Genomic DNA, 19,664 nt, shown 5'->3' with positions numbered 1-19,664 from the left:
CAACAGTTTTGGGAAGACCGTTTGCCCATGGGAGGGACTCCACAGCATAGCAGAGAAAAGACTCCTCCCTCTGAGTGAACAAAAAAAAAAGGTCTTGAATGACAAACTGACCAAGACCCCCACACCCTGTCTCCCTGCGCTACCAGTGGAAAAGAGAGAAGGACTAGGAGGAAAAAGTTTTTTAAAGGCTTATTTTACATCTCATTATCTTCCTCTAACTCTGTTAATAATAAATTTACTTTATACCTTTAAATTTGAACTTGTTTTGCCCTTAGAGTGCTTTTCTCCCAGTCCTTAACTCATGAATCCTTCGTTAATTTTTTTCCTTCTCCTCTGCCCAACTGTAGCACGAAAAGGTAAGTGAATGGCTTTCGTGGGTACCTGACATTTAGCAAGTGTCAAACCACAACAACCATCCAACCACTTTCTTACCCATCTAAGAGTCTACCCATCAAATCTATCTCTCTCTAATTTAGAGAAGGATGTTGTAGGGCTCCACGTCAAAGGCTTTACAGAAGTCCACAGAAAGGACATCTGTAGTCCTTCCTTTGTCCACTGATGGAGTCACTCCATCAGATGAGGTCACTGGGTTGGTCAGGCAGGACTTGCCCTTGATGAAGCTATGCTTGCTGTCCTGAATCACCTCCATGTGCCTTTGTAGAGCTTCCTGGAGGATCTGTTCCATGATCTTCCCAGGCACAGAGGTGAAGCTGACAGGGCGGTGGTTCCCAGGGTCTTCCTTTCTACTGTTTTTTAAGATGGGGACTGTTTCCCTTTTTCCAGTCACCTGGGACTTCACCTGACTGTCATGGCTTTTCAGATATCATGGAGAGTTGCTTGGCAACTACATCAGCCAGTTCCCTCGGGACTGGTATGCATTTATATCAGGTCCCATGGACTTATGTGCATTCAGGTTCCTCAGGTGGTCAGGAGCCTGATCTTGGATTGGGAGGGACTTTGCTTCCCCAGTCCCTGTCCTGCTGTCCATCCATTTGACAGGTGTGGGCAGAGAGGTTGGCATTGAAGACTGAGTCAAAAAAACTGTACAGTACCTCAGCCTTCTCCTTGTCCAGTGTTACCAGTTTTCCAGCACTGTTTATCAGGGGGTAACACCTTTGACTTTCCTTTTCTGGCTGACAGACCTGTAGAAGCCCTTCCTGTTATTCTTTGTGTCCCTTGCCAGGTTCAGTTCAAGCTTCACCTTGGCCTTCCTCACCCCATCCCTACACAACTAAACTCCATCTCTATATTCTTCCCAGGATAGCTGTCCTTGTTTCCACTGCCTGTGCATTTCCTTCTTTCCCTTTAGTTTGACCAGCAGTTACCCACTCAGCCATGCCAATCTCTTCTCTTCTTTGTCCAGTTTTTTATTTCTTGGGATCACCTCCTGGGATATTCTTTAGGCTCACCAATGTATTCAGTTGCTCGTACAATGTCTGTGATTTTTGATCTGTGAGACCTGGTAGTTCAGCATACTCTGCATTACCTGTATGAAAGTTTCCAAAAATGTAGCCTTTTTTAACCATTAAGGGGGATGTTTCCTCCATTTATCATTTTTCTGTGGCCTTTGGGTGTATAAGTGAAAATTATAGGCTACTTGTGGATTACTTTTGAAAAGTTAGTTAAATGCTGCTGAATATCTTTTTTAAAATACAGGTTTATTTGCTTTCCATCTCAGTTGTCAATAATTACTACATCCCTGAAAATGTAGGCTTTTAAACTGAATCGAGCTACAATAGATTCTTATGTTACTCAATGAAATGTCTCAGCCTCTTTTGGAGTTCATTAAATAGTTTGTTTCAATAGTGATGTTGGTATCAGTACCTCCACAGATTAATTATCAGACTTAGAAGAAACACACTGTTACTAATTTTTTGTACTATAATTTCCTTGAATTTCATTGTATTTGTATGCCGCGGTGACAGAAAGGCCGGAACGCCGCGACTTTTCTAGAGAAGCAGCTTTGAAAAGGGCTGGGCCAAAGCGCGTGTGAGCAGCTTCGGGCAGGCGAGTGATTCCAGCTCGGCTCAGCGGCGGCGGGCAGGCGACACGGGAAGCAGGGACGAGAAAGCTGGTCCAGCGTTCTGCTAAGCACAAACCTTTATTCAGGCAGAGCTTTGGCGAAGGGTGCCAGCAACAGCTAATCTCCCGAACAGGGGAAAACCCGGGATATTTATAGGGGAGGAGAGGGGCGGGGGGAGCCCAAGATACATGTATCGGGGTGGGACAGCAGGGGGGAACACCAATGGGGCACAACAGTTTAACATATCTAACTCAAAGATCCCTGGGAGCTATACATTGTCTCTCTCTTACAGAGAAGTATCTTGTCTCCAGGGGAGAGCCAGGATCTTGGGCTCAGCAGGCTCCTCCGCACCCACATTTGTACATGATGAAAATAGTAAACAGAGACAGCAGTTCTTCTTTGTTACTATTTGATGATGGTAATAACAGTATACTACTTTGAATTAAAGTTTCTCGGCTTGGTTTGTTTTAATACCAATGCATTGTTACTTCATGGTCATTCTGTTCCAACTTCTTTTTCTGGAGCTTTGTTTCAGCTCTCAAGCATAAGCTGTCATTGTTCTTGAAAATAAAACTTTGTATTCTTTAAATACCTCCTTCTTTAATGTGTCACTTTGTATATACTAATGTTGAGTCTTTAACTGTTATTATCAGGTGAAAAGAGAGAAATAGCTTCTGTTTCTTAAGGCTATTTCATCAGAATAATAATCTAACTTTCATAAAACCTGAATATACCTTAAATGACGCTGGGAATTACAGAATCACAGAATCACTAGGTTGGAAGAGACCTTCAAGATCATTGAGTCTAACCCAGCCCTAACACCTCAACTAGACCATGGCACCAAGTTCACATCCAGTCTTTTTTTAAACACATCCAGGGATGGTGACTCTACCACCTTCCCAGGCAAACCATTCCAATACTTTATCACCCTTTCTGTAAAAAACTTTTTCCTAATATCCAAACTATATTTCCCTTAGCACAGCTTAAGACTGTGTCCTCTAGTTCTGTCAGTTGTTGCCTGGAGAAAGAGACCGACCCCCACCTGACTATAACCTCCTTTCAGGAAGTTGTAGAGAGTGATAAGGTCACCTCTGAGTCTCCTCCAGGCTAAACAACTCCAGCTCCCTCAGTCACTCCTCATAGGGCTTGTGTTCCAAGCCCCTTACCAGCCTTGTTGCCCTCCTCTGGACGTGCTCAAGCGTCTCAACGTTCTATCTAAACTGAGAGGCCCAGAACTGGACGCAGTACTCAAGGTGCAGCCTCACAAGTGCCAAGTACAGGGGAAGAATGACTTCCCTTGTCCTGCTGGCCACACTATTCCTGATACAGGCCAGTAATTATGTTACTTTATCATGTCTGGGTTTTGTTTTGTTCAGTTTGCTTTGTTTTTATAAATGAAAGTTATGACTCCACATTAAGTTTTTGCAATTTTATTTGCATAAAATTTACATAGAATGTCTTTTTCTTCTGTAGAATAGTCCAGTTGGGCACATCTTTACAGCATATTTATCAAACTACACAAAAGGAAGAGCTGACCAAAAATTAGCTGGTTTTATACACTTACAAATCCCTGTGTCTGTCTTAACAGGTGAAAAACCATTTGAATGTCCAAACTGCCATGAACATTTTGCTAGGAATAGTACACTCAAATGTCACCTGACAGCCTGTCAGTCTGGAGCTGGAGCTAAAAAGGGAAGAAAGAAGCTGTATGAATGTCAGGTGGGTAATAGAAGTCTGAGGCTAGACCCTTCCTGAGCTGAGGGGGGGAGTAAGAGTGGACTTTTGTCTCCAAGAACTATTTTTAGCAAAATACATTATAAAGGTTGCATTCAACCATGATATGAAGGTAAATTCTTATATCTAAGTAGTTCCATTTAAAATATGAAATTACTGATATGGAGCTTCATAATAGTTAATCACTTAGATTCTTGTGAGTAGGTAAGTGTTCATCCACATCTTACTGATCTTTCTGCTTCTTGATGCACAGACCTAGGCCTTTCGTGCTTGTGAGCATGCTTCACTGAAGTCCAAAATACAAACTACTATTTTATTTCCTAATTTATTATTTTTTTGTTTAATACAAATATACTGACTGTCTGGAAAGTCATTTCTACTTATGATGACAATCCGTAATGTCTTTTAAGCAAATATAAATGCTGTAGATGGATAGCTAGGGTACTTGGTCACTATACAACTGACATGTGAAAAGCTGTTCAGAAGAATATTACTTAGCTTTTAAAAGTTGATTCTGAAAAGCTATAAAATATGAGAGCTGAGGTTGGTTGTAGCATTTTTATTTACCATTTTGCTGTCCCACTACTGTGACAGTCTCAAATAAGGCTCTCACCTAATTCAGTTCACAGAATTGCTGTGGTTTGAGGTTAAATTGGGTCATGTAGTAAAGAAAAATGTTGGATATTGGCATTATTTGTTCAAAAAAAGAGTGATCTTATTCACAGAAAGCAGCAAATACTGCAGGAGGTGAATAAATTCATCATTTAATCAGAAGTTTCACCAATGCTGTGGCATTGCTTAGTTGTTATGCTAGACTGAAGTTAATTCTTGGGAGCACGCCTTTGTCTTAAAGATAAGTTTGTTTTGAACATGACAACTACTATATAATGCAAAATTGTACCTAGTAGCTTCATTGAAGATACTGTTCTGTCTTTGTGACCCTTTGATTTAATTACTTCACCTTGTAGCTTGCTTTATTACAGATAACTGTGAATGTGGGTTAGTGTTATTTCAGCCTGCAGCAACTACAAGAATTCTTGGATAAATTCTTCTTGGTTTTTTTTCTCTTTAGAACTGAATTTGAATAGTGTTCAATAAATAAAATCTTGGCTCACTGAACAGGAAGGAAAAAACAAAATTGCATGTGCTTGATGAGCACTTTTGGTGCTCTTCAGTGAATGCCTTGAGTATTGAATTAGGCTCCACATCTCAAGAACAGTAATTATGTACTTGGGCATTACTGATAGTCATTATCTTTATGTATTACTAATTAATTTGGAATGCTTATCAATAAGGTTAGTATTTTAAGAAGTCTGTGTGTGCAACTTCTTTCTAAAGCATGAGCCTAAGGGACACACATATACAAAAAGCATGTTACTAGCATCACAAATGTGGTTTTAAGATTTCAACAGCAAAATGGGGATATTCAGCTCCATTACACAGACCTGTTCCTTGATTTAATCCCTGTCAGATACTCTATCATCCTTTTGTGCTGTTGCTGTAAATTGAGGAGAAGGAACATTCTGTTTCAAAATTATTTGCCAACAGGGAAGGGGTTCCAACAGTGAAATGCATGTTCTTTGCTTCTTTCTGAAGCCAAGAGCACTTGTGTGGACAAAACCCCCTTTCTTTATTCCAAGCCTGACTCTACCCCATTCTTCTCTCTCTTCTACCCTGGCACCTCATTAATTTCTGCAGTCTGTGTATTGTTTTCAAGCTACTTACCTCACTGCCAGCTGAAGGGAAGGAAGTGTGCTCATGTGCTTTGTGAAAATAGTATGTCTGCAGTCAGAGCAGTACTTTTAGCTGGAAGAGACTTAAAAAGATGGAGTTTTAAGAGATTTTTATCTGCTAAAATCGCTCAAATATTTTTTTTGAAATGGCAAAATGTGAGAGTTTAGTCTATCCAGGTAAATCTTACAATGCCATGAACAAATGAAAACTGATAAGTAAAAGTAGACTATTAGAACTGCATCTAGAACTTCAGTAAAAGAACAGTTTGAATTGCACTTTGATCATATATCACATAAATAGATTTCCACTCAAAATTCTAGCATCAGACATTTATTGGGGTGTGAATCTGTATGTGAATTTCACATAAAGTTAAAATAAGAAAGCTTTTGCATGCTGTATTGACTCATTAATTTTGTATGTATCCTCTGTATGCACAACTCAAAATGGCACACTGTATCTTAAAAATAAATAAATACCAGGTCTTCTGTTCATTTGAAGCTGACTTCTCAGCTTTTACCTCTAACATACATGGTGGGTTTTTTTAATCCAAGTAGCAAGAAGCTACGTTATGTGAAGCCATGATCTGAAATAGGCACTATAATTTGTTATATTTCTGTTGGCACTGTTTAACACACTGTATCTTTTGTTCCAGGTTTGTAACAGCATGTTTAACAGCTGGGATCAATTTAAAAATCATTTGGTAATACACACTGGTGACAAACCCAACCACTGTACCTTATGTGATTTGTGGTTTATGCAAGGCAGTGAGTTGAGAAGGCATCTCAAAGACATGCACAATATTTCAGAACGAATAGTGACAGAAGAGATTCTTCCAGTGGAAGCTATGGAAGCTGAACCAGTAACATCAATGACTATAATAGAACAAGTAGAGCAAGTCCATGTCCTACCAGTAATTCAGGTACAAGTGGATCCTGCACAGGTAACTGTGGAACAGATGCACCAGGATCTCATACAGGACAATCAAGTGAAAGGCACACAGATGGAGGAACTGCAAGAACAGGTGCAAATTAGTTATTTAGAAGTTGAACACATTCGGACTGAACAAGGTGCTGAAGTTCATGTGGAGCAATTGCATGTTGGGCATGTAAATCAAATACAGATGGAAGAAGTACAGGAAGAATTTATAGATGGAACAGATCTTGAACAAGTAGAATATGAAAGTGTTGATCAAGAAGCAGAAGAAAATGAAACAAGTCAAGTAGATGATGCAGATATGGAAGATCATGAACAAGCTGAAAACTTAAAAACTCATCAATTAGTGGACACACAGAATGAAAAGGTGGATAACTAGGACAAATAACCACACTGTGCAGCTTTAGGAATTAAGTACCCAATTATTTTTGCTAGCTTTTACATTGGTTTTTGAACCAATGGTCAGTGGTCACCTTTCCAATATGCTGTCCTTAGGAAGCAAGTGGACCAAAGTTAGTTTCCTTCATGTACAACTAAACCTCTCATATGTGAAAAATAACTTTACCATTCATGTAATGCCATGGAACAGAAACCACCACAACTTTGTTACGATTTTGATAATGAATAGCTTGTATCATTTGCATCACCCCTGGGTATATGTAAGAGTAACTTTGCCTCTTTTCCTCTTTCTATAGAAGCAAACTCTTGTTATAGATTTGCAGGGTGTCTGTGGCAGAAGAATCAGTAAAATCTGGTGGGTTCTAATGTAAGTGGATAATCAGATATCTGTGAATTTTCTGGGCAAACTTGTTGATGATTCAATGGGGATTCAAGGGGATTGCCGGGTCTCAAGGAGACATGAGCAGTTGTTGGTTGCTAGAAAGATATTTATTGTATAAAAGCATCAGTCTTGAAGGCAAAGAATTCAGAGAATTAAAGTCCTTGCTAAAAGCTTTGGCATAAAGTCCCGAATTCTGAGCAGCAGCTCTGGTATAAAGTCTCGATGTTCTGGGCATCAGCTTCTCGGCGTGGAGTTCTGTTGTCCTGGGCCACAGAAGCAGTTGCAGAACTTCTTCTTGGTGATGATGGTGCTCCTGTTCTTCTTCTTCTTCTTCTTCCGGTGTGTGTGTGTGTGTGTGTGTGTGTGTGTGTGTGTGTGTGAGATCCCCAGTACAGGGGATTAAACTTGTAAATCATCCAATTAGCTAAAAACATGGTTCTAAAACAAACTTTCTACACCAATCCAAGCTTAATTCTAACATGCAAAAGCAGTGTTCTTTTTACCTAAATCTTACATATAGGATATTATCTGTTTACGTGAATAATTCTGTTTGTTCTATCTAAGAATGCAAGCTATATTTTTATTATGTCTAGAGCTAAGTTGAATCTGTGAAGGGTATTATCACTGAACTTTAAACTGGTAATAAGGCTTTCCACAAGCTAACACAGACTCTTAAGGCATTTAAGCTATATTAGAACTTACTTAAAACTAAAACCTACACTCTTCATGTCTATGTGGTTTAATATATTTTAATTCTTTTCTCTCTATGAGGGACTCATAGAGACTTATTTTGGATTCCAACACACTGTTTGTTTGCTGTTTCCTAACAGCAGTCCCTAACTTTCGGGCTGGGGAAAAAACATTGTTGCTGGAGGTCTCAGAGCACAAAAATACTGTGCCTTTTTGACAGAGGTGAAATTTCCATAAAGCTCCTAAAGTGTTCAACCTAGTTCAATAAAAGGCAATGCAGATAATGTTATAGCGGTTTATATTTTTGCTTTGTCAGCTACTGATTTAGGGTTTTGGTTTCATTAAATTTAAGAGGGGATGAGGGAGGAAATAGATTCCATGTTGAGGCAGCAGGACACTCTAAAAGGGATATTTTAAATTAGGAAAAGCTCAGTAAAATCTGTGGCAAACATAAGCTGGAAGAAAGCTACTAGCAGACTCTTCTTTTATAAATTGTCATTTTTGAAAAGGAATGTTTTTAAACATATAGGGAAGGCTTGTCTATATGGTATCCAGTTCCTAACATTTTTTAATAAAATTCTGACACTTGACACAAAGACGTACTAAAAGTAAAAGCCATTGGTATGAATGCTAAAATGTGAATTGAAAAGTAGAAGTGTAAATATTTTTATCAGTATTAGACAACAAAACAATAGCATCCATTAAATATTGCATTATTTGCTTAATCCGGTGAATTAGGAACAACTGAGTGACTGTCAATTACAGTGCCCAATCCCAGTGTCAAGAATATATAATTTTAATAACTTTATAGTAATGACCTATTAATCTCAAGTTTGTTTAGAAAATACTTGTCTGGCTCTATGTTTAAGGATGCTAAGAACTTCCAATTTTCAATTATTGCCTTGAGATTAGAAGTGCCTCCCTACTTCTGAAAAACTTTGTTTTCAAAGCCCTAAGGAAAGGGAGGGTTTTTTGCAAGGATGTTCCCTAATGCTCTTGGTATTCCTGTAGATCTTGCTTAAAATCAGGCTTTTCTATTCAGTCTTCTCCAAATGCAAAATTATTTTTTGAGATTAGTGCTTTTATTTAGTATCATTCAAAATGATTGTTGTGTTTCATCATAGCTAGCCTTGGAGAAACTGTTGGAAAACAAACATGAATCTCAATTAAAATTTCAAACTATTTCATTAACATAACTTGCATTCTTTTTTTTGTGATGTTTTGTATTTTCTGAGATACAGATAATATGGGATGAGATTATGTGCAGAGGAAAGAATGTGGCCTGATGTTAATCATGAAAGTAAAAGATAGCTATTGGATTTATACCTGGCTTCTGATAAGAAGCCTGCATTTTGATAACATGGAGGGGGTGTAACTTGCTTAGCTGCCTAACTCTAAATTTTTAGGCATTTATGCATATAGACACCAGACCTGAATCAGTGGAATTAAAGGAGCAATCTGGTTGTGTCTAATTAATTAAACTAACTTAGGCAATTTAAGTCCAATGTAAATTGAGCAATTAGGTGATATTGATAGCAGGGCTATAATTTGGTAAGCACAGTTGGGCTATTTTTTTGTTCTATCTCCCCTTTTTAAGAACAGCTTACAAATTTGGTAGGAGTGAAATGATGCTTTGTTGTTGTGCCCAGTGCTGCCTCTACAGACTTCTGTTGAGCCTGGGTGGGAATGCAGTGGCGGCATGACCAATCCTCTCCTCACCCCGAGGGACAGTGTTGGGGGTTAGGTGTCTTTTTTTTTTTTTAGTTCTGGCTTGACTGGAATTTTTACCCATTAATTGAGGGGACAGCCTAACTGTGGGTACTTGGTGAGTGCTTGAGAGAAGACAAAGAGTTCGTCTGAGCCCAAGGGGGGAAGGGGCAGGAAAAGGGGGGGTGGGGACAGTTTGGCGGGCTTTCTTCAGCTTCAGAGAAGGACACTTTGGGGCGCGGAGCTGTTGCGGTGAGGAAAAGGGAATTTCGCCATCAGCCAGACGGATCTGCTGCTTCTTCTCCTTCTTCCCTCTTCGTTAGTGGCCTCGCACCCCCTGCCCTGCCGGGACGTGTGGCAGTGCCAGCCACCGCCGCGGAGCTGCTGATCCACCTCAACCACCGAGCCGGGATCTCTGCTCATCCCTGCTGTTCCAGCCGACTGTTCCTCAGAGCCCTGCAGTAGCACCGGGACTGACTGCCCAAGGAGGTTTGTGAAGCAAAGCCTCTCCTCCATCCCGTCTCAGCCGAGAAAGCTGTCACGGGGCCCCTGGTTCTGTTTTCTTGCTAATGCTGTAGTTATTGTTGTTTGTTTGCCTGGTTATATTAGTAAAGAACTGTTATTCCTATCCCCAGATCTCTGCCTGAGAGCCCCTTGATTTCAGAATTGTAATAATTTGGAGGGAGGGGGTCTACATTTTTTCATTCCAAGGGAGGCTCCTGCCCTCCCTAGCAGACACCTGTCTTCTAGAACCGAGACAGACAGGATGAAAGGCTCCTCAAGTAATAACTCCACTGGAAAGTGATTCCCTTTGCAACCCCCTCTTCTGTTGCTGTAGGACACGCAATGATTCACACAGACACAGCTCCCATATGACAGGGAAAAAACTGGTTTTATTCTTACAACTTCAGTATTTATAGATTCTCGGCAATGACCAGGGATTGGATAGTTAGGTTACCACCTTTCCAATCACACTGGTCGTGCGAGACGTCCATCAAAAGACATGTATCAGAAAGAATGTATACATAATCTATGTTTACAGTCACTGTCCTGGGCAAGTTCTTAGAGATTATGTAAACAAGATCAAAAGTCTTAGTTTTCAGGGCAACACTCTTCCCCAGAATTTCCTTCCCAAATTGCTTCTACCCGTGGAGTCCCCCATGCCTCCTTACTGCAACAGCAACTGCAACTGTGGGACGGATGATTGACTTGAAGAATCTGAAGTCTTGGAGAGACTTGGAAGTTCTGGTTGCCCTCCGTAACAGCCACCTTGCCATCCTCTTTCTTCCACAAATATCTGTATAGACATACAGATCGCTCCAAAATATATACTTATGCACCATTGGAGTAGTTTTTCCCTTTAAATAAGTATATACTGCTGGTCCCCAGAGTGCCCAGTGTTATGCAGGTACTGGTCTGTAACTTGCAATGAGGCAGCATGCAGCTGCACTTGTTGTCTGGTGCTTGCAGTGGGCCGTGTCATATGAGGTGAATGCTTGAATTTATGCTGAATGAAACTAATTGGCTAAAGCACTGGGGTCTAGGCAGTGAGAAACAGAAAAGTTGGAATGAACAAAAAACTGTGAGGTGTGTCTAGATACAAAATAAAAAGTGAACATTAAATTGAAACTTGTGGATTTATATACAATATTCATGAAATGCCACAAGCTATTTCTGAAAGAAGGGCAGGGAGAGGAATGGGAGCTGATCAATAGTTTGAGATCTGCTAAGTTATTCATACAATATAAGAAAGGATTAGCTGCTTTTTTTGAAAACAGTTGCAAAAGCATGTTTCCATCTGCAGGCTTATGAGGATGGAATTGGATGTCAGTCCTGTGTGAGATGGTCACTAGAGGAGGATCATGCAGCTTCTACTGTTCCATGCTTGCAGTGGAATTTATAATTAGCTAATGGTGCAGAATATAGTAATCTCTTACACAAATTCTGTAACAGTATTATTTCGAATAAGGAAACAAATAGATGTTTAATTTGGTTGCTTACTTTTAAGGACTGAAGTATTTGTTCTATAAGGACTATTGTGAAAATGTAACATGCAGTTAGAATTTTTTTTTGTTATTTCTAACAACTTCCTTCTTAAACTGTAGTGTTTGCTTCTAAAAAATCATTTTAAAATTAAAACAACCTGTTTACAATGAAAATACAAATAATTTATAGCTTGTTAAACACTTGGTAGCTCAGGCAGGTACAACAGAAGCTGTAGCTCACTAGATCAGATCTTGTAAAGCTTCAGCCATGGCTGGACCTAACTGTGGGAGCATGCCTGTGTTTGCATCCTGGCCACAGCTTTGCATGCAATGTGAGTAATGCTCTCACAGCTCCCTCATACTTTCTTCCCTAACTGGAACTTTGACATCTATAAACATCTCTGCTGGGACTTGTCTTTCCAATTCTTTTGAGAGCTTGGTGGCCTGTTGAGGAAATAATTTGTACCATTAAAAGATCTAAAACTGGAAAGGGGGATGCAGCATGTAGATCTTAGGGTGAGGGTCTCTAACGTGGGGGTATGTAGAGAATATTTTATATATTAGTAAAGGCCTGTCTGCACAAACCAGCCTCTGGAATAAGTCGTGATATTAAAGGCTAAAGTCCTTGAAACTTTCCTGCAGAAGAAAGAGTAAAGCAAAACAATATCCTTGTGTACAGGAGAAAAAATGTAAACCTGTGTGTATTAGCCAATAGTAACTTGCTTAGCCTGCGGACCCTGTAGAACCCTATAAAAGGTGTACTAAAGATAGAAATAAATGGCGTTCACTTTTACTTCTGTGAAGGGTCGTGAATAGCTGTCAGTCTCTCAATAGGGGTACAAGGACCCAGAGGGTATAAATGGTGTGCAGGCAGCTGTGCCTGGCAAGTGATAACTGGTCATGGGATTGCAGCCCATCGCTGCCGAAGCTGTCCAAGGTTTCATAATAAAGATGGCTGCAGTGGCTGCCTAGCCTGGACTGCAAGCCCTCTCAGCTGGAGTGTTGGGAGTTGGGCAAGTGGGGGATGGGGTGAGGCAGGGAGGTCCATCCCTGTCACCCTGAGAATTAAACCTTCTGATCTTGTTTTCATAGTTTCTAGCCACTTTCCCAGGAAAGTAACTATAAGCATAGATGTTTATACATTCCATTCAAGAAATGTCTTTTGATGGACGTTTTGCATGACCAGTGTGATTGGGAAGGTGGTAACCTAACTATCCAATCCCTGGTCGTTGTCAAGAATCTATAAATACTGAAACCACAGAATAAATCGCTCTCTTTTTTCTATCACACATTGAGCTGTGCCTGTGTGAATCATTTTGTGTCCAACAGCGACAAATCCCCATCTTATGAAGAGAAGAGTGATGGCAGGTGGTTGGCAGGGGCTGCAGTGGTGCTGAGGACTAAAATCCCAGGCAGGCCTCCTCTGCCCAGATTTAGACTGCTGGAAGGTTGAAAGAAGCAGTGAGACACTGCAAAGCCAAGGCTGGAGGCAGTGGGAAGGCAACTAGTTTTCAGGTACAGAGGTGGAACCACAGCACCAGTGGTGGCTGGCTATGTCCCCTGCTCGGTTGGAGATCTGGCCCCTGGAGGTGGTACTGCCTCAGACAAGCATTCCAGGCTGGTCCTCATCAGATTCTGCCAATGGATTGTTGTGGGAAACAGAGGCTGAGCCACTGTGCATTGTCAGCTTGCTGTGAATGTGCATGGACTCCCCACACCTGTATGTGCTGAGTTTTATAATTCCGGTGCTCTTCCAGCACAATTGGGTCTTAAAGCTTTTGCCAAGGTGTTATGGGTTGACCCTGGCTGAATAGGTGCCCACCAAGCTACTCCATCACTCCACTCCTCAAGTGGACATGGGAGAGAAAATATAATGAAAGACTCTGGTCTTTCATTATAGTGCAGGGGGAGATCACTCACCAAATACTGTCACAGGAAAAACAGCTGAACTTGGGGAAACTAGCTTAATTTATTATCATTCAAATCAAAGTAGGATAGTGAGAAAATAAAAACTAAATCTTAAAATGCCTTCCCCCAACCCCTCCTTTCTTTCTGGGCCTAAATTTACATGCAAATTCTTTACCTCCTCCCCCTCATCAGTGCAAGGGGACAGGAAATGGGGCTGCGGTCAGTTCTCACATTATCTCTTGCTCTCCTTCTTCCTCAGGGGAGGACTCCTCCTACTCCAGTGTGGGTCCCTTTCCATGAGATCAGTACTTCAGGCACAGCCTGCTCTGGCATGGGCTCCTTCAGGGGCTGCAGGTGGATTTCTGCTCCCCCATGGGCTGCAGGGGCACAGCTGCCTCACCATGGGCTGCACCACAGGCTGCATGGGAATTTCAGCTCTGGCACCTGGAGCACCTCCTGCCCCTCCTTCCCCACTGACCTGGGTGTCTGCAGAGTTGTTCCTCTCACATATTCTCACCCTGCTCTCCCAGCTGCTGTTTCACAATTTTTCTTCCCTTATTAAATATGTTATCCCAGAGGCACTGCCCCGGAGAAGTTTTAATAATTTCAGTAGTATTTGTTTTTGCTGTTTAAATTTGTATGTTAATTTTCTTAGAGAAAGTATACTGGTTAAAGGGAACTTTTTTCTTCATAAAGTTACTGGTATAAGATCCCACATCTGTCACCCTGAAAACTAAGCCTTCTGATCTTGTTTTCATAGTTTTAGTTATTTCCCAGGAAAGTAACTATAAACATAAGTTGTTTACACATTCCTTCTAAGAAATGTCCTTTGATGGACATTTCACATGACCAGTGAAATTGGGAAGGTGGTAACTTAGTTATCCAATCCCTGGTCATTGTTGAGAATCTATAAATACTGGAGTCAGAAAATAAAGTTACTTTAATTTCCTGTCATACCACTGAGACGTGTTCGTGTGAATCATTCCATGTCCTTTAGCAACACACATCTTTCTAATGCTGACTTTTCTTTAACGTATTTTAAACAAAATAAACTGTTTCCAGTTGTTCCCTTCAGCTGGAGGTCTAATTCTGCATATCCTTTTCTGGGGCTGTAATCTGATTCATGAAAATGCTGTCATATCCTGGTGCTTTGCTCTGAAAAAGGAGCAGAGAAACCCACTGGCTTTCAGGGGCTGTGCTGCAAGAATGGTGCTTAGTGGGCAGACTTGCCTAGGGGACCCACAAATTAACTACACAGAGGTGAGGGGAGAAGGAGTTTTTGCTGTTAAAATTGAATAAACAAGAGACAGTGCCAATGTGTTTTTAAATTGTTATTTACACGCAGATTATTTGAAAGATGTATTTTTTCTGACACCTCTTCCTATGCTAGGGGTAATTGGAGACTGAAGCAAAAACATTTTCAGTCTAAGAAATCCCATACCGTATTTAACATAAGAAGCATATGAGTAATTTCATGGAAGAAACCAGAACATGCTTCTGTGTTTTCTGGATTGGAGTATTATTCTTTATTTTGTGTACTGTTCATATAGCTTTAGAGTGGCATCGATAAACAGAATAGCATGTGTCACAAGAAATTTGTGGTTTCAGGGCTCTCTCCTTTAAGGATGTAGACTGATTTTTCAGCTGATTCATACCAAATAGATTTGTTGAAATCATGGGTATTGTAAGAGAAGGTCCGAAGACTGTCCCATCTGTCTCACAACTGTCTGAAGGACAGAGACTGAGACCCTGAATATCACAAGAGCCTTGGTTTGGGGGTTCAGGCTTAGCTGAGGTGGATGTTTGCTAAGTGATTGTTTGCAGGTGGTTGCACGGTACACTGCTCTCGTTCCTGCTGGTGAGCAGAGGCTTGTGCGTGGTACCCTGCACAATGGCTTTCCACGACACATTGCTTTCATTCCTGCTGGTGAGCAAAGACTTGCAAGACGTGGTTTGCTCTGTACCCTACACCTGCCCCCCGCGCAATGGAATTCATCACAGTGATCATCAATCTCCTCTGTTTTTGGCCCTGCGCCCCTCGCTTTGCAAAAGACTATAAAATTATACCCCAAACTTACCTTCCTTTGAGATCTCCCCAATGGACAGAAGGCTCTGCATCGTTGGACAGCTGAGTGGACTTTGACGTTGGTAGCTATAATCCCCTTACTCTCTTTTCCTTATGCTTTGTTTTCTCCTCTTTTCTCTCTATCGCATATTAGTGCTGATGAGCACTTAATAAAGTGTGTTTTGCTGTTTAAGTCCTTGGTTTGCTGATAATCTTTTGTACTCTAAGACCGACTAAAAGAACCACATCACGAATCCCACCTTGTGGATCGTGACAGGTATGCATATATGTTACAGCATGTTTAGATTGCCCTCCTTCACAGTTAAGGAAGGAAATGAGTAAACTAAAAATTGGTACTCATTTTCAGGGAGAGAAGGGTGTTTGTGCATGTGTATGTAAAAACAACCAGAATAAAAAATAATTGTTCTATCAAAAAGAGTCCTAAACAATATATATAACCATGTCTTCATTCCCTATTTCATCTCTCTTACTAACATGACCACAGGGAAACATTTTTTCCTACCTTTTTTTCTTATTATTTTTTTAAACTATTTTTTGCAGTAATTTTTAAAAAATATATTCTTAGATCTAAAGCAGTTTCAGGGGCTGAGCAACCCCATTGGTGTAAATTGCAGGGAATAATTTCATTGAGTTTATTTTTCTTGACCATTTAAGTATTATCTCCCATCTATAAGTGCCTTTAATTCAACTGATGTTTCTTTTCTAAATAGTATCTTCTCCCAGAAATAGATGCGAGGACTTTAGAATTTTAGTTCTAGACAGTTGACATGTTTGAGAATCAGAAACTAAAGCCTTGTGGAGAAGGACTTGGAGATTCTTGTAGATGTAAAGCTGAACATGAGCCAACAGTGTGCGCCTGCACCCCAGAAGGCCAACCACATCCTGGGCTGCATCAAAAGAGGTGTGGCCAGCAGTTTTGTCTTTTATAGGTAACACAAAATAATAGTGATTGTTATTAATACTAAGAAGTTTAAAAGTTTTTTACTTTGCTTCATTTCTTGCCTTAATACATAAATGTTTTGAGACTATTACTTAACTTCCTCAAACACTTATTGCTGATATAGTCATTGTATAATATAAATTTACATTTTTTTTTATGATGAGTATTATTCATAAAGTATCATTATTGTATTTACAGCCAGCTTCTTATATACTTTAACATCTCTTTGTATGATCAACTATAGGACAGATGTCATTGTCATTCTCAAGATTTTCCTTTTATTCTTTAGCTGCAAAATGCACCTCTCTGAACAAGCTGTTTAACTAACCCTGTGCAGGTTTCTCTTATTTTTTAGTCTCTTTTCTTGTTTAAACAAGTTTGTTATAGGTTTGATCCAATACAGCTTCATAATTTTTCAGTACTTCCAGAGTTGTTTCAAAAGAAACCAACTACTAAATGTTTCGATTTGTCTTTGTTAAAAGCTTTGTTTTTGAAAAATAAGTTAAAGAACAACCTTCCAGTTTAAAGCCTAAGCCCAAGCAAGGCCTTAACTTTACCTAGATAGAAGGTTTACCAACAATCCAAATGTTTTCTACATAAAAACAATATTTAAGTCACTTTAACTTAGCAATTTAACCCTATCAATATGACAGCTAAAACTATCAAAAACCCAGAAACAAAGCAAATTAAAAGTCCATTTTCACTAATAACCTACAGCAAAAGGTATGTTTGTGTTTCCACAGAAACTTCCACTACAGTAGATTTCAGCAGTGTGAAGTCATATCAAGTAGAAAAACACATTAACAACTCCAAGAACAGAAAAGAGAACATGCAAATGTAAACTACATTGATACCACAGCTAATGACAAAAATCTTTTGTCCCACATGCAGAAGGTGTAAACCGGCTTTATGCCAATACAAAAAATGTAAAAATCATTAGTATCATAAAGCTTTGTTGGCAAGAGCATAGTGTGGATAGTGTTATGATTCAAAATTTCATAGAAGGTGTAAGGCCATTAAAATTTAAAAATAAAAAAAAAAGTCTGAATTTACAAAGTTGAATACAAAAGATAACTTAGTGCCTTACATTTGGCTTGTCTCAAAACAAAATTAAGGGAAAAAAAAAAAAAAGTGTGCAAAAAAGTTTGCCTAAAAATTAAAACAAAAAAGAAGTACCTTAAATAAAAAAAAAAGAGAAACATAAAGCTAAATCAAATATCATACTCATGCCTTATTGTTTCATTGTTTGCTTTAAGTAACACAAATGGCATCCCTTCCCTCCAGCGTGTCAACTGCATCACACAGCTCAGTGTCATTGGCAAACTTGCTGAGGGTGCCCTCAATCCCACTGTCCTTGTTGTTAACAAAGATGACAAACAGTGCTGGTCCTAATACTGACCCCTGAGGGACACCATTTATTACTGGTCTCCACTTGGGCATTGAGCTATGGACTGCAACTCTTTGAGTGTTACCATCAATCCAATTCCTTATTCACTGAGTGGTCCATATGTTAAATCTATGTCGCTCCAGTTTAGAGACAAGGATATCATGTGGGACAGTGTCAAATGCTTTGCACATTTCCAGATATTACTCACCCTTCCTTCATCCACCACTGCAGTAACCCCATCGTAGAAGGCCACAACATTTGTCAGGCATGATTTGCCCTTAGTGAAGCTATGTTGGCTATCAACAATAACCTCACTATTTTCCATGTGCCTTAGCATAGTTTCCAGGAGGATCTGCTCCACAATCTTGTCAGGCACTGAGATAAGTGATTGGTCTGTAGTTCCCTGGGTCTTCCTTATATTCCCTTTTAAAAATAGGGGTTATATTTCCCTTTTTCCAGCAAGTGGGAACTTGACCAGAGTGCCATGATTTCCCAAATATGATGGATAGTGTCTTAGCCACTTTCTGCACAAGTTCTCTCAGGACCTGTGGATGCATCTAATCTGGTCCCATGGACTTTTCAGGTTCCTTAGATGGTCTAAAACCTGATCTTCTACAGTGGACAGTTCTTCATTCTTCCAGTTCCTGCTTTCACCTTCTGCAACTCAGGTGATGTGGCTGGAGCACTTGCTGATGAAAACTGAGGCAAAAAAGTCCTTTGGGGCAATTTACAGGTATTTCCCTCCTGCTTCCTAGAGTGTTGGTGTTTCCTGGTTCTCTGACACTCAGAAGTACATCCCCTTCCCCCGCTAAATCTAGTTTAAAGTTCTGTTAATAAGTCCAGCTATCTCGATTCCAGAACACTCTTTCCCCACCTGGTTATGTGTGCCCCATCAGGTGTCAATATGTCCTGTCTTTTAAAGGTGCATCCAAGATCATAGAACCCAGAACCTTGAACATGGCACCAGCCACACAGACAGTTATTCACCTGATCCACTTATATCCTTCTTCCTGGGTCCCAGTCTCCAACTAGGAGGATACCATGCAAATAGCTACAATAAGAACATTACAGTTAGCTATTTCACAATGTGATGGATTGGCATTTAGGAAGAAAAGTGAGAAACACCCACGGAAATAAGGGCTCTGAGAGAAACTGCTGGGAATTTCTTCTCTGCTTCAGACCTGGCCAATAGCTGGCCGTTTCTGAGAATTGACAGCATTTTCCACCACTGAAAAGTGAGATCAACTTTGTGAATACCACCTTTTAAACCTAAGCCCGGAAACTTCTGTCTCTTTGTTTCCGGCTTTGATAGGTAACAGTGGCTCCCGGGTGGGGGATGGAGACTGTGAGGTGGCAGGAGCCCCTTCCCAGAGGGTCTGAGCCCCCTAGGGAAGCCCGCCGAGCCCTGTACAGCGGCACTGCCAGGCCAGGCTGGTCCCTGGCTCGGCTGAAATTCTGCTGCCGCTGGGTTTCGCCAAAAACTGCCAAGTAGGGGGAGGGGAAGCCATCGGCCTGCAGCGGGCTGCCTCTGAGTGCTAGCCTAGCTGCTGAAATGCTGGCCACCCTCCCCCAGCACAGCCACCGAAAATCCTACATCACAAACAGCCCCAGCCGCTGCCCCAGCAGAGATCATGTGACCATCCACAAGACCTGGGCTAGATTTAACCCTTTCACTACCCAGATGAGACCTCTAGATTTTAATTCCCTCTCCAGAGAGAGAAAAGTGGGAGCGATCGACATGTAAAGAGACAACATG

The 19,664-nt window shown here is 40.6% G+C and overlaps 1 protein-coding gene across 3 annotated transcripts in view; it reads left to right on the top strand.

The window, feature by feature from the left end:
• LOC131591495 (zinc finger protein 131-like) overlaps window positions 1-10,384 on the top strand; it is a 70,024-nt gene extending 59,640 nt beyond the window's left edge. For all 3 annotated transcript variants that reach the window (XM_058862275.1, XM_058862274.1, XM_058862273.1), the window contains 2 exons: window positions 3,612-3,742; window positions 6,144-10,384. In XM_058862275.1, coding sequence (XP_058718258.1) covers window positions 3,612-3,742; window positions 6,144-6,803 — 791 coding nt within the window. In that variant the 3' untranslated portion in view covers window positions 6,804-10,384. The remainder of the gene's footprint in view (window positions 1-3,611; window positions 3,743-6,143) is intronic.
• The last annotated feature ends 9,280 nt before the right edge of the window (window positions 10,385-19,664 follow it).

Source organism: Poecile atricapillus, chromosome W (assembly GCF_030490865.1).
Source record: "Poecile atricapillus isolate bPoeAtr1 chromosome W, bPoeAtr1.hap1, whole genome shotgun sequence".
In the NCBI taxonomy this organism is placed as follows: Eukaryota; Metazoa; Chordata; class Aves; order Passeriformes; family Paridae; genus Poecile; species Poecile atricapillus.
The sequence above is the reverse complement of the archived record's forward strand: the minus strand, read 5'-3'. Positions and strand labels throughout refer to the sequence as shown.